Here is a 13,492-nt window from a genome sequence, read left to right as displayed (position 1 = left end):
CAGCTCACTTCTGATTGGTCCCTTGCCAAGAGGCAAGTATCTAACCTCTTAGTGACTAAGGCAAGGTCAGACAAGCACGTGTTCAGCTGTTATGGCTGCTGAAATGGGGACCTGGTCCCTTCAATATCACTTCCTCCAAGGATCCTGGCGTATCACAGAAGAAGGGGCAGAAAGAATGTAAGAGCCCAAATGGTAGAGAGGAGGGCAGAGACATGGTCGAAGCACCCATGAACTCACACTATCTGCAGTTACCCAAAGAAAGAGTGACCGAGTCTGAGCTAGTTAACATTCAGTTATATGGCCCACGCCACCCAGGGGGACTCCTGGCTGTGGGAGGAGAGGAAGTCATGGTCTTCAGTGGCGTGGGTGAGTTAGTTACCTATGCTCTGGTGGACAGCATTTCATCCATGCCTACATGACAGGCCCTGGTTAAACCTGGTGGGTCTGGGTCACAAAGCAAAAAACAAAAACAAAAAGACATTAAAGAAGGATGAGGATGTGATGGAGGAAGGGTGTGGGGACTGGTGGGGTAGGAAGAGGGTTAAAGAGGATGGAGGGTGAGTGTGACCAGAATCTTACATTCATATATGAAATGGTCAAAGAATTAGTTGAAGAGCTAACAAAGAAAACTGGGTGTGGTGATGTATGTCAAACTCCAGCTCTCGGGTTGTGAAGAAAAGAGAATCAGGAGTTCAAGGTCATCCTCAGATGCATAACAAGTTCTAAGTTCTAAGCCTGAGCTACAAGAGACCTTGTCTCAAAAAAAAAAAGCAAGGAACCAGCATAAAAATAGATACACAGACAAATTAAATGGATAGAGAACCATACACAAAGTTAACGCACAATCAGAAATCCACAAGATCCCTTCTTTGGGGTTTTGTTCTGTTTAGCACACTACAAGGAGCACCAGGCTGACCAGTCATAAAAATGCTGCTTTCAGGCCATCAGCATGACATCTGACAAAGGTTCGAGAACATCCAGCGGACAAGAGTCCCGTCTATTAACACTGGATAAACATATGTAAAAGAACAAATATGTTTAGGGGGTTATACCCCCTAAACATATGAGATATCAATGCAAAACGAGTCAAAAGCCTACACAGAACCTGAGGTGTGCCTCAATTGGTACAGTGCTTGCCTAGCATGCATGAAGCCCAGGGTTTGATCCCTGGCACCAAATAAATTGTCTGTGGTGGTGCACAATCATGACCCTAACACTGGGAAGGCAGAGGTACAAAGACTGCAAGTTGATAGTGAGTTCCAGGCCAGTCTGGAACATAGGAGTTCCTATAAATAAGGAAAAAGAAAGAGAAAGAGAGGGAAAGACGGAGAGGCAAGCTGAAATGTAAAAGCTGAAATGAACTGTAAGACAACATGAGAGAAATACTCCAAGACATTGATGTAGACCAGTAGTTGTCCACCTGTGGGTCATGACCCCTTTGGAGGTCAAATGACCCTTTCATAGGGGTTGCATATCAGATATCCCGGGTATCAGATATATTTGCATTATAATTCATAATAGTAGCAAAATTACAGTTATGAAGTAGCACAAAAACACTGTTATGACTGGGGAGGTCACCACCACAACATGAGAACCGTATTAAAGGGTCTCAGCATTAGGAAGGCTGAGAAGCACGGCTCTAGACAAGGATTTCTTTCCTAAGGATTCCTACCAAAGGCTCAGGCAAGTGAAAATAGAATAAGCGTCTATCCAACTACAGAGGAAAAACAGCCTGTGGAGCTTGAACAAAGTCTTGTAAACCATTCATCTGATAAGGCCTTCAGTTTTGAGAACACATGATGACCACACAAAGATGAACACTAAAGACCAAGTGAATCCAAATTTTAAAATGAGCTAAGAAATTCAATAGATGCTTCTCCAGAGAAGACATACAGCTGTGTGTGCAGCTCTGAGGCAGCACAGAGAAAACAGACTTGATTTCCACTATGAAGGGTCTGGAGGAGTGAAGAGAAGCAAGGACACATGGGAATGTGCCTGAGACTAGTGCCTGAAGTCCCGCCATGTGGGGCACAAGCAGGGGGCTAAGGGGATTTCTATCTTTTCTTTTTCTTTTCAAGACAGGGTTTCTCTGTGTAGCTCTGGCTGTCCTGGAACTCACTCTGTAGACCAGGCTGGCCTGGAACTTACAGGGATCCATCTACCTCTGCTTCCTGAGTGACAGGATTAAAGGCCTCTGCTGAAGCAGGGGGGATTGTAGTGGCATCTTGTTCCACAAATACATTTGAGGTTCCAGCCTTAAGGTGTGGCTTTGGTGTGAGGACTTGATTCCTTATAAGGAAGAGGAGGGGCCTTGATTTCTCTCTTGGGTTGTGGTTTGAGCATCTTGCGTCACAGATCCTGTCTTTCTAGGGGCAGAAGGCTGCGCAGTTATTTTATCTTCATTGTATGAGTGTTCCCCAAATAAATATCTGTTATCTTTACTTGGATGTTTGTGGACTTCCTTAAATCTGTCATCAGGAGATTTCTAATTGGAAGACACCTGGACTACATAGTTATTTCAGGCTGACCTGTGCTTGTCATCATTAATATCACAAACACAAACATTCCACCCAACAAAAAACTGAAACAACCAACAAATACATGAAACAGTGCCAATCACAGTGATAACTGATGCACTAGAAATCAAATCAGGAGACCAAAGCCAATGACTCAATGTGAAGGGAATTTGTACATGTTGTGACTAGCACCTCCATCACAGAAAACACAAATTTTTCTGTGGAGAGTCCTCACAAAACACAAGAAACTATAGGATGTATATGATCTAGAAACTCCTCAACTAGTTATTTTTTTTTTGTCAAGACAGGGTTTCTCTGTGGTTTTAGAGACTGTCCTGGAACTTGCTCTTGCAGCCCAGGCTGGTCTCGAACTCACAGACATCTGCCTGCCTCTGCCTCCCAAGTACTGGGAATAAAGGCATGAGCCACTACTACCCTGCACTAGTTATATTTCTATAGCTCCCAGGATGTATACTCCTTGGCCTGGGGCCACTAAAGGCAGCAAAGCAGGAGTGTGGATTTTGCTTCTCTTGTCTTTGATCCCAGAGAAAAACAGTATTTCCTTTCTGTCGTACTTGTCAAGGGTGTTGGTGTGTTCCTTCAGCCTGCTAGGATTTGCTTTGGGGCTTACTCTTCATGGTTTTCACTTGGTTTCCCTTTCTCTTCCCTGGCACCCTGTCTGTCCTGTGCCTCCTTCACAGCTTCACTGTATAATCATTTAGTCCCCTGGCCTCTTTCTGGTAGTTTTGCTGAGAAACAGCATCAGAGAGGACCCAATTTTGTTTGGTCATTTTTCTCTTAACGCTGTCCTTAAGTAGTGGTTCTGCCTAGATTTATTGGCTTCCTCCTGGCTGTGTTTCTTTTCTTCAGGGCCCTTTAATTTCAGGAAGCATCATTAGGGCCCAGAAAGCAGCTTTTTGTTTTGTTACCTATTGTGTATAGGCACACCCAGCCCCTCTGGTAGTGTTAGCTTTTTAGAGCTGTTTTTAGGTGATTGTTTTTGCTTGCAGCCAGAAGAGTTCACAGGTAGGACAAGCCCTCTGTCTCAGTCATTCAGTTCTGTCTCATCTGCTTCAATCAAAATGGATTTTTCTAGCCGGGCGTTGGTGGCACACAACGATAATCCCAGCACTCGGGAGGCAGAGGCAGGCTGATCTCTGTGAGTTTGAGGCCAGCCTGGTCTCCAGAGCGAGTGCCAGGATAGGCTCCAAAGCTACACAGAGAAACCCTGTCTCAAAAAAAAAAAAAAAAAAAAAAAAAAAAAAAAAGAAGAAAAAAGGATTTTTCTGGGCTTTGTTGTTTCCGAGCTCCTGAATGAGTTCACTTTTCTTCAGGACTATGCCACTGACTGGGGTTGTGTGATAAAAACAGCTGTATCCTTGGAGACTGCAGTGGGAGAAAAGGTTCATTGCTCTTGAGTGATTGGTGCTGTGGTGAGAAGTGGGGGCACTTTTCAGGGTAGCAAGATCCCAGGGGTAGGCAGCAGAGAAAAACAAGTGTTAGCCAAATTTCTGAGCAGAAAGATGTAGCTGAGAGTTGGCTTAAGGGGATGTTGTTCTTCAGTGAACCTGTCCCAGATCATCACGCCTGACTGGGACAAGAATCCAGTGTACCCATGGGGACAGAAGTGCTTTAAAGGAACTTGCTGGCACACTGACTTACCCTTCATCTTAGAAATTTATCATCAGGGCATCTTCTAAAAGCTTAGGTGAATTGTAGCTGTGACTGGAAAGGACATCTTGATGGTTGCTTGTCTGAGCATGCTTGACTCTTTCAGCAGCTTCAGGCTGAATTCACCTAGCGCCTTAATGAAATCCATATTCACCTTTGTTCAAATGAGACCTGTTGGATGTCCGTAAACCATGTGATGCCCCTGTTGCCACTCACAAGAAGGTGTGACCCTGGGCAAAATTCTCCCAAACAATTGCAGTTCTCAAGAGACTCTGTATTCTGCACCAAAGCTGAGTTTTCTTTGTATATTCCTAGGCCAGAAGTAAATTATGTTTTAACATGAGTCAGTATTGCTAATAGTACAAAGTCTACACCTAGCTGGAGATTAAACCTTATCCTGGTAATTGCCTGCCTGCCTACCACTTATGTCTGGAAACATTACAAGGACAGCTGGCAGGCATTGGGTTGTCATCTCCAGTTTACTACATCATCACTGACTGCTCACTGAGACCATTGCTTGTCACTCAGATGGAGTGTGTCTTAACACAATTATGTCTGCTCACTGGAGAGCAGTGTCTTTCTGCCTCACACACAGTGTAGCCATAGGAAAATGCCTCTCAGAAATTCTTATTTATTTTAGGTTTTTCAAGACAAGGTTTTCTGTGTGTAATGGTCCAAGCTGGAACTCGATTTGTAGACCAGGCTGGCCTTAAACTAACAGTGATTTACCTGCCTCTGCCTCTTTGAGTGCTGGGATTTAAAGCATGCACCACTACCACCCAGCAGAAATTTTTTGAAACATCAATATAAGGATTGCTTTTTTTTTTTAAGATTATTTATTTATTATGTACACAACATTCTGCTTCCATGTATATGTGCACACCAGAAGAGGGCACCAGATCTCATAACGGATGGTTGTGAGCCACCATGTAGTTGCTGGGAATTGAACTCAGGACCTCAGGAAGAGCAGTCAGTGCTCTTAACCTCTGAGCCATCTCTCCAGCACCATCTGATAGGAGCTAAGCATCACTGGATGAGGGTAGGCATCGTCAATTGATTAATCTCTGATATCTAAGATGGTTTTATATAATTTTTTTTGGTGGTGGCAGTTGTTTTGTTTTGTTTTGTTTTGTTTTGTGGGAAGGTCTTGGTTAGTATCCCTGTCTGGCTCACAAGTTATGCAGAGACCACGCTGGCATTAAACTTGTGATCTTCCTGTCTCTGCCTCCTAAGTGTTGAGATTATAGGAGTGCACCACCTCTCTGAAACAAACAGGGCACTTCTCCATTTTCAACTGTTACATGTAGTTATACCTTAGAATTTAAAATTATTTTCATGCCATGTAGAAGATGTAGAGTTTTATTTGAATCTTAGAATATGTGGGAGAATGAATGAAGAAATGGGGAAAGAGATATGTACACATAGCTTCTGTTTCCTTCTAAATCTATACTGTTATGCACACCAAGAACATTAAGGTGAAACTAAAGTCTGGGATTTACACAGACAGAAGCCCACTGTAGTCAAGAGACAAGTGTGGGAATTTCAGGGTTCTTTCAGAGCTCGTTTTCATTTTCTTCATTGTTGAAACTAGAGTCACCAGTCTGTTTTACCATTTTTTTTTCTGTTTTGTTTTGTTTTCCTAGACAGGGTTTCTCTGTGGTTTTGGAACTAGCTCTTGTAGACCACCTGGTCTGGAACTCACAGAGACCCACCTGCCTCTGCCTCCCGAGTGCTGGGACTAAAGGCGTGCACCACCCCTGGCCGGCTTACCATTTTATTTTTATGATGAGGCCATTGGGAGGACTAACCTAGATTACAGGCTCTAATACATTTCTGTGGTAAAAATGAGACCATTTAACACTTATGCCTTAGAAGCACTCCATAAAGAAGGACCATGTTCGAAGTGGGTGTAAACTGTCAAAATTCATTAGGTACATACACAAGGGATGAGCAAAAGCAGAACATCCAAATACTATTCTCCTGAATGAAAGGGATAAAGCAGTCATGGATAAAAGAGAACTAAGCACCAGTAAGTATGACCACTATTAGGATGAGGAAAGAGGCAGGACAACAGAGAATTCTTAATTGTTCAGAGAACCCTGAGAAGCTCTGACCCCTCCCCCACAACCCTGCCAGAATGTTGGGCCCAAAAGAATAAGCAAGATAACAGATGTCATGTCCACGGCCTGGAGAGAATGAAAGATGATCTGACTTACAGAACTGGCTGAGTCATTGCAGACTACAGGGCTCGCCTCCATGAACATCAAGGAACTTAAGCAACACTGAAGGAATCCCTGCACTGTCCATAACCACCGAGGCCCAGGAGAGAAGGAAGAACAGAGAGAGACAGCCTGAAGACTGTAAGAATCAAGATGGACAGCAGCCCACAAGGGACAAGCACAGATCTGGGTTTCTGAGTCGGGGGAAAAACCTATCAGGGAGGAGTGCCGCTGATGGACATAGATCCTACATAACGGTTTCTTTGGGCCATGTCAGTGGCGGCATCAGTGAAAGGGATTACCTCCATTCTGTCTTCTCTACAGATAACCAAAGTGGCCTTAAAGGAAGCTAAGATAACATCTCACATTTGGGCTGCCCAGCAGTTGAACTTGGGTCTGAGACTAGTGCCAGGACACCCATCTGTCAAAATAGGGATCTTGGTACTATTAATTTTTCTCCCAAGTACATTCTGTGACATAGGACCTGTATATTACTCTTCTTATGAAACGGTCATCCCCAAGAGACTGCCAGTCGAGGGGAGTGAAGATCCTGGAGGAAGGGTGTCCTACATGCTGTTGATACAGGGCCAGCAGCAGCTGCTTCACCTAAAGGTAAAGGGAGACTACTCTGTGAATAACTTCCCAGTCTACAGTTACCACAATGGCATCCTGGAGCAAGAAATGCCTCTCCTCTCTCAGGACTGCCACTATGAAGGCTACATGGAAGGGGTACCAGGCTCTTTTGTTTCTGTCAACATCTGTTCCGGCCTCAGGGGCATCCTGATTAAGGAGGACACATCCTACAGCATCGAGCCTATTCTCTCTTCCAAAGGGTTTGAACACATTCTGTACACCGTGGGCCTTCAGCCTCAAGCCTCCTGCAGCGTCACTCCCAAAGGCAGTTCAGGGGACACCAGCCAGCAACAAAGGAACGGGAAGCCCGATGACCCATGGGAACTGTCTGATTTGAGGTCACACACCAAGTATGTGGAGATGTTTGTCGTGGTCAACCACCAGCGCTTTCAGATGTGGGGCAGCAGTGTCAACGAGACGGTCGGGGCAGTAGTGGACATCATTGCTCTGACCAACAGCTTCACTAGGGGACTAAACACAGAGGTGGTGCTGGTGGGGATGGAAATCTGGACAGAGGGGGACCCGATCGAGGCCCCGGTGGATCTGCAGGCTACCCTGAGGGATTTCAACCGCTGGAGACAGGAGAAGCTCGTGGGCCGGCTCAGGCACGATGTTGCACACTTGATCGTCGGGCATCACCCAGGAGAGAACGAGGGCCAGGCGTTTCTCCATGGTGCCTGTTCAGGCGGGTTTGCAGCAGCTGTGGAGGCCTTCCCTCATGAAGATGTCCTGCTGTTTGCGGCGCTTATGGCCCATGAGCTGGGGCACAACCTGGGTATCCAGCACGACCACCAGGCCTGCATCTGTGACCATAAGCACTTCTGCCTCATGCACGAGAATATCACCAAGGGCAGTGGCTTCAGCAACTGCAGCTCTGATGATTTCTACCGTTTCCTCCATGACCACAGAGGGGCCTGCCTGCTCGACAGGCCTTGGCACCAAAGCCGTAAGCGCAGAGCGACCCGTTGTGGAAATGGTGTGGTGGAGGACTTGGAGGAGTGTGACTGTGGCAATGGCTGTGCGGATAACCAGTGTTGTAATGACGAATGTAAATTTAAGGAGGGTGCAGAGTGTAGTAATGAGCTGTGCTGTTCTCAATGTAAATTTAAAAACAAGGGACAGATTTGTCGTCCCTCTGTTGGAATTTGTGACCTGGAAGAATACTGTAATGGGACCTCTGCAATATGTCCTGAGGACAGGATAGTGCAAGATGGCTCTGCATGCCATGGATCTTACATTTGTTCTGAGGGTCATTGTCTGGACCCTAACTCTCAATGCTTTCGTATTTTTGGATACCCTGCACAGTCTGCCTCAGATGGATGCTACCACTCTCTCAACAGCATAGGGAACCAGTTTGGAAACTGTGGCGTTTCTTCTGACTCTCCAGGAACATATGTCAAGTGTTCAGAACAAGATGCACTATGTGGGAAACTTGTATGTACAGATTTAGGATTCTTACCACCAATCAAACTGAAACACATACTGATCCAAGTCCCTTATACAGAGGAATGGTGCTGGAGTATAGGTATTTCTGATGGCAGATTAGATTACCCATATGAAGCATATGTGATGAACAACACTCCCTGTGGCGAAAATAAAGCTTGTAACAATTTCTTTTGTGAAAACATGAACGAATACTCCCCCGACCCTTCATGCGGTAACCAACACTGTAATGCACATGGAGTTTGCAATGACTTAGGGAACTGCCACTGTTCACATGGCTTTGCACCCCCTGACTGCATGAGGAAAGGAAATGGAGGCAGTGTGGACAGCGGACCTGCTGGACAACAACATGAAGACGTTATAGAGTATGAGAGTGAAAACTCTTCGATAAATAAAAATGACTTGGCACTTAACTTAAAACTGATAGTTCTTGCTGCCATTTTGATACTCACAATACTCCTTATAATGATATGCATCGTGATTGCCTACAGTAAGTCAGAGACTCCTTCTGAAATGGCGCCTCAAGAAGAGGCTGAGGAAGAAGCCCTATCAGAAGAGACTGAGGGGGAGGAAGAGGAGGAGGAGGAGGAAGAGGTGAAGGAGGAGGAGAAGGAGGAGGAGGAAGAAGAAAAGAAGGAAGAAGCAGAAGCGGAAAAGGAAGGGGAAAAGAAAAAGGGAAAGGGAAAGAGAAAGGAAAAGGAAAAGGAAAAGGAAGAGGAAGAGGAAGAGGGAGAGGGAGATGAATAAGTAGGGGGAACATAAAGCCAGTAGCTGAGCCTCTTGCAGCCTGAGAGTGAGGCTCAGTAAAGCAAAGCCTGTGCAAACTGACCGTTGTGATGCTCTTACTGGGACTCCAGGGTCTAAAGACACACTTGGGAGGAGGAGGCTCTGTCCTTAGCATTTAGTTGATGGGTGTTTACATAGTATTTCAGTACTTTAGTTTTCACATTTCATTTGAACTTGTCACATGTATCTTTGGACATTCGTGTTCTTGTATCTTTGGGCTAATTCTTTTGGTCACCAGAAACTGTATTTTAGGACCTGCTTTCTTCCAAATAGATTGTCTGGTGCTCCTAAATTTATCACTATCCCCAGGATTTTTGTTCCAAGTAACAACTACCTATTACGTAAGGGCAATTTCCATGAGCTTCAGTGTTCTAACTTGCCCAAAAATATATATTAAAGGGATGAGTCTTTAAATAAAACTGCTAATGTTAAACTTGTCTTCAGGTCCCATGTAATATATTGAGTCTGTTCTGTTGTGTAACTGTGTGGGAAAGGTTGTACCTCATAAGGAAGACAGCCCTAACATTGGATCTTGAGTTAAGAAGCCAGCATTACAGACATCAGCCACAGCTCCAGAGCAAGAGTGCTTGCTGTACAGTCATGAGGCCTGGAGTTCAGACTCCTGCTCTTACTTAACAAGAGACAAGACAGGTATCTTGTACAGGCCCATAACCCAAAGTGGCAACAAACAAGAGGATCCTTGGGACTTGATGGCTTCTGCAAGCTCTGGGTTCAGGGAAAGACCCTGATTCAAAGAATAGGCTGAGAGTGATGGAGGAGGTTGCTAAACACCTCTTCTACCCTGTGTGCACACGAACAGCCATCCCCCAATCTGTACACACATGAACGCTACACAATAACAAACACATATGGAAGAGGAAGAGGAAGAAGCAGCCGGTACAAAGCCAGTCTTGATGGTGGTGCTTGCCATACTACCAGCTTTCAGAAGGCTGAGACAAGGAGATTGCAAGTTTGAGGCCAACCTGGGTTACCTAGCAAGACTTAGTCTAAAAAACAAAGTGAAGCTAATCAAAGTTATTTTGTGCTCTGTTTCTAGAAAGTACAGCCTTTCTCATGAATCATCTTGCCCACCTGCTTGTGGCATTATGAGGAAGATATCCAGTACTCCACATGTTGGTACCCCATAGGACCATACTCCCCAGCTGAGTTTGGTGATGTCTTGCTACCTTCTTCCTGCCTTCTCTGGGCTGCCTCAGGCCAGCCAAGAACCCAGCACTTACCTTAGTTTCTTAAAGCCAATTCCAGATTCTAGATTTGTCTTCAGACTTGGGAGAAACAAAGGGAAGTTACAATGTGGAATACATGCTGCAGATATTGATGCTCTGCAGTCCAAGGGTCATGCTTGTCCTAGGGGGACCAGGAGCAGATGGGTCTCTCCTTGGGCCTGACAGCACATCTTTTGTCATCCCATTGAGTCAAACTCAACTCCCTTGTCTGGAGCTCAATTGAAGAAAACTAAAACAAGATAACCCCAAATTGATACAGTTCTGTACTTGATGAAAACAGAGTGTTACTTTTGTTTGTTTTTTACATAGTGTCTCACATATGTAACCCAGGGACTGGCTTCTGACTGTGTAGGCCAGGCTGGCCTCAACCCCAAGGTAATCTTTCTGCCTCAGCCTCTGAAGTCCTGAGATTAGAGGTGTAAGGTATCGCATTCAGATCAAAGCGTCACCTTTACTTGAAAAGAAAAATGGCTTATTGTTTCTCCAGATTTCTTCTGAAACGGAGTTTTGTCATTGTGGTTGAATTCGGAATAGCTCAGGTGGTTTTTCAAAGCGGGGAGAAAATAGCTCTTCTTCCATCAATAGAAAAGAAGTAAAACTAAGTTTTCACCCTGCTTTGTGACCCAGCTTCAAATTTTCCCATGTCTTCTTAATCAGGCTTTCCCAGTGGCAGAGGCAGGCAGATCTCTGTGAGTTCGAGGCCAGCCTGGTCTACAGAGTGCATTCCAGGACAGCCAGGACTGTTACACAGAGAAACCCTGTCATGAAAAACCATAATAAAGAGTGCTGGAAGGCAACCTCGTCTGGAGGCACATGGCCTATGAAGTGTTCAAATATCAATGATGACCATACCTTACTAAGCCTGCACTGAAAATGTACACTTTTACAGCACTGGGTCTCACCCTCTGTGTTTCTCAGATTCTACATGCTCCTCCCTTTAACAAAATGATGTCTTCATTTCTCTTGCTCACCATGTCCTGTCTTCCTTCTATACTGGCTACAGGTCTCTGAACCCTTGTTCTGGAAATCTCTGTGAACCTATTTCCACATTTTCCAAATCCTTTCCATGTTCATATATATATTTGTATTTGAGGACCATCTTTTATAAATAAGCCTATTATCTTTTTCTAAAGCGGGCAATTCATTAAGTCTTACACTCAATGATTTTTTTTCTTTTTTTTTTTTTTCAAGACAGGGTTTCTCTGTGGCTATGGAGGCTGTCCTGGAACTAGCTCTTGTAGACCAGGCTGGTCTGGAACTCACAGAGAGTGAGTGCCTCCCGAGTGCTGGGATTAAAGGCATGTGCCACCAATGCCCAGCTAATGATTTTTTCTTAAATTATTCTATTTTACTAGTGTTCCATGGCATATTAGTTTATCTGTAGTTTTGTTTTGTTTTGTTTTTGTTTTTTGTTTTTTGAGACAGGGATTCTCTGTGTAGCTTTGGAGTCTATCCTGGTACTCTCTCTGGAGTCCAGGCTGGCCTCAAACTCACAGAGATCTGCCTGCCTCTGCCTCCCGAGTGCTGGGATTAAAGGCTGGCGCCACCATGGCCCGCCCTGTAGTTATATTTTTTAAGATTTTATTTATTTATTTATTATATATACAGTATTCTGTCTGCACACCACAAGAGGGCACCAGATCTCATTATTGTGAGCCACCATGTGGTTGCTGGGAATTGAACTCAGGTCCTCTGGAAGAATAACCAGTGCTCTTAACCTCTGAGCCATCTCTCCAGCCCTTATCTGTGGTTAAACTATGTTCTTATACATAGACATGCCTTTTGTTTTGGCTTTAGCTATTACAGACTGGATGCAGACATAACCCACAAGTCAAAGCACAGGGCTTTTTGTGGGTAGGGTTCTGTTACAAGCTGTTTGCTGGCACAGTCCCTACCACTACCTATGGCAGACCTTGCAAATCAAGAACTGATAGGTGTGCTCAGGAAACTCACTTTAGGTCACTTCTGTTTCTTCTGACCTAAACCCTGGAGAACTTGTGGTCTCACTGCTGCCCAGAAGTACTACCAGTATGTCTGCAAAAGAAACCCTAGGAAATGGTCTAGATGCTGTACTGACAGTTGATGTTATGGAGAAAGCAGAGAGCTGTCTTGGGCCTGGTAGGGCTCACAGAACAATGATGTTGGGAACACTAAGAACCCTGGGAATGGCTAAGCTGTGGTGACTACTGTCACTGTCCTGGGAGCCTTGGCTCTAATTGTGGGGCCTCTGTAGTTTCCATTTCAACTATGATCAATCCCTCTCACCATGTATAGGACATATGATTCTGCCACCATGGCTCTTATGGTCACTAAGGAAGCTTTACTCAACCATAAATATTTCAGATGGATATAGCCACCAAATCTACTTATATTTTAAATAAAGTTTTTTTTAAAAAAAATTTATATATAAAAACTGTTAGCCGGGTGTTGGTGGCGCACGCCTTTAATACCAGCACTCGGGAGGCATAGGTGGGTGGATCTCTGTGAGTTCGAGGCCAGCCTGGTCTCCAGGGCGAGTGCCAGGATAGGCTCCAAAGCTACACAGAGAAACCCTGTCTCCAAAAACCAACCAACCAACCAACCAAACAAACAAACAAACAAACAAACAAAAACTGCTATATATACACTGGGCAGTGGTGGTGCATTCCTTTAATCCCAGCACTTGGGAGGCAGAGGCAGGTGGATCTCTGAGTTTGAGGCCAGGCTGGTCTACAAGAGCTAGTTCCAGGACAGCCTCCAAAGCTACAGAGAAACCCCGTCTCAGAAAAAAAACAAAAAACAAAACAAAACTGTTATATCAAACAACTTGAAAAACACCAAAACACTAAGAGTAAGGTATATGGCAGAGCATTTGACTGTGTGAGCGTTCTCAGGCCTCCATGCAACCTCACTGCAATAGCCCCAACTGCACACCTGCAAGTTGTTGCATGGTTTCCTACTTCCCTTGCTTTCACAGAGTTTGCAAATGACACACAAA

General features: G+C 44.7%; 1 protein-coding gene across 1 annotated transcript; it reads left to right on the top strand.

Moving 5' to 3' along the window:
• Positions 1–4,682: 4,682 nt before the first annotated feature.
• On the top strand, positions 4,683–9,148 carry LOC100771654 (disintegrin and metalloproteinase domain-containing protein 1b; the record flags this gene model as incomplete). The annotated part of the gene is made up of 1 exon (XM_027414090.2): positions 4,683–9,148. A coding segment is annotated over exon 1 (2,472 nt), but the record flags the coding sequence as incomplete, so codon positions are not given.
• Between the last annotated feature and the right edge of the window lie 4,344 nt (positions 9,149–13,492).

Source organism: Cricetulus griseus, chromosome 4 (genome assembly GCF_003668045.3).
Source record: "Cricetulus griseus strain 17A/GY chromosome 4, alternate assembly CriGri-PICRH-1.0, whole genome shotgun sequence".
Taxonomy (NCBI): Eukaryota; Metazoa; Chordata; class Mammalia; order Rodentia; family Cricetidae; genus Cricetulus; species Cricetulus griseus.
Note: the sequence above shows the minus strand (reverse complement) of the source record. Positions and strands in the feature narration are given on the sequence as shown.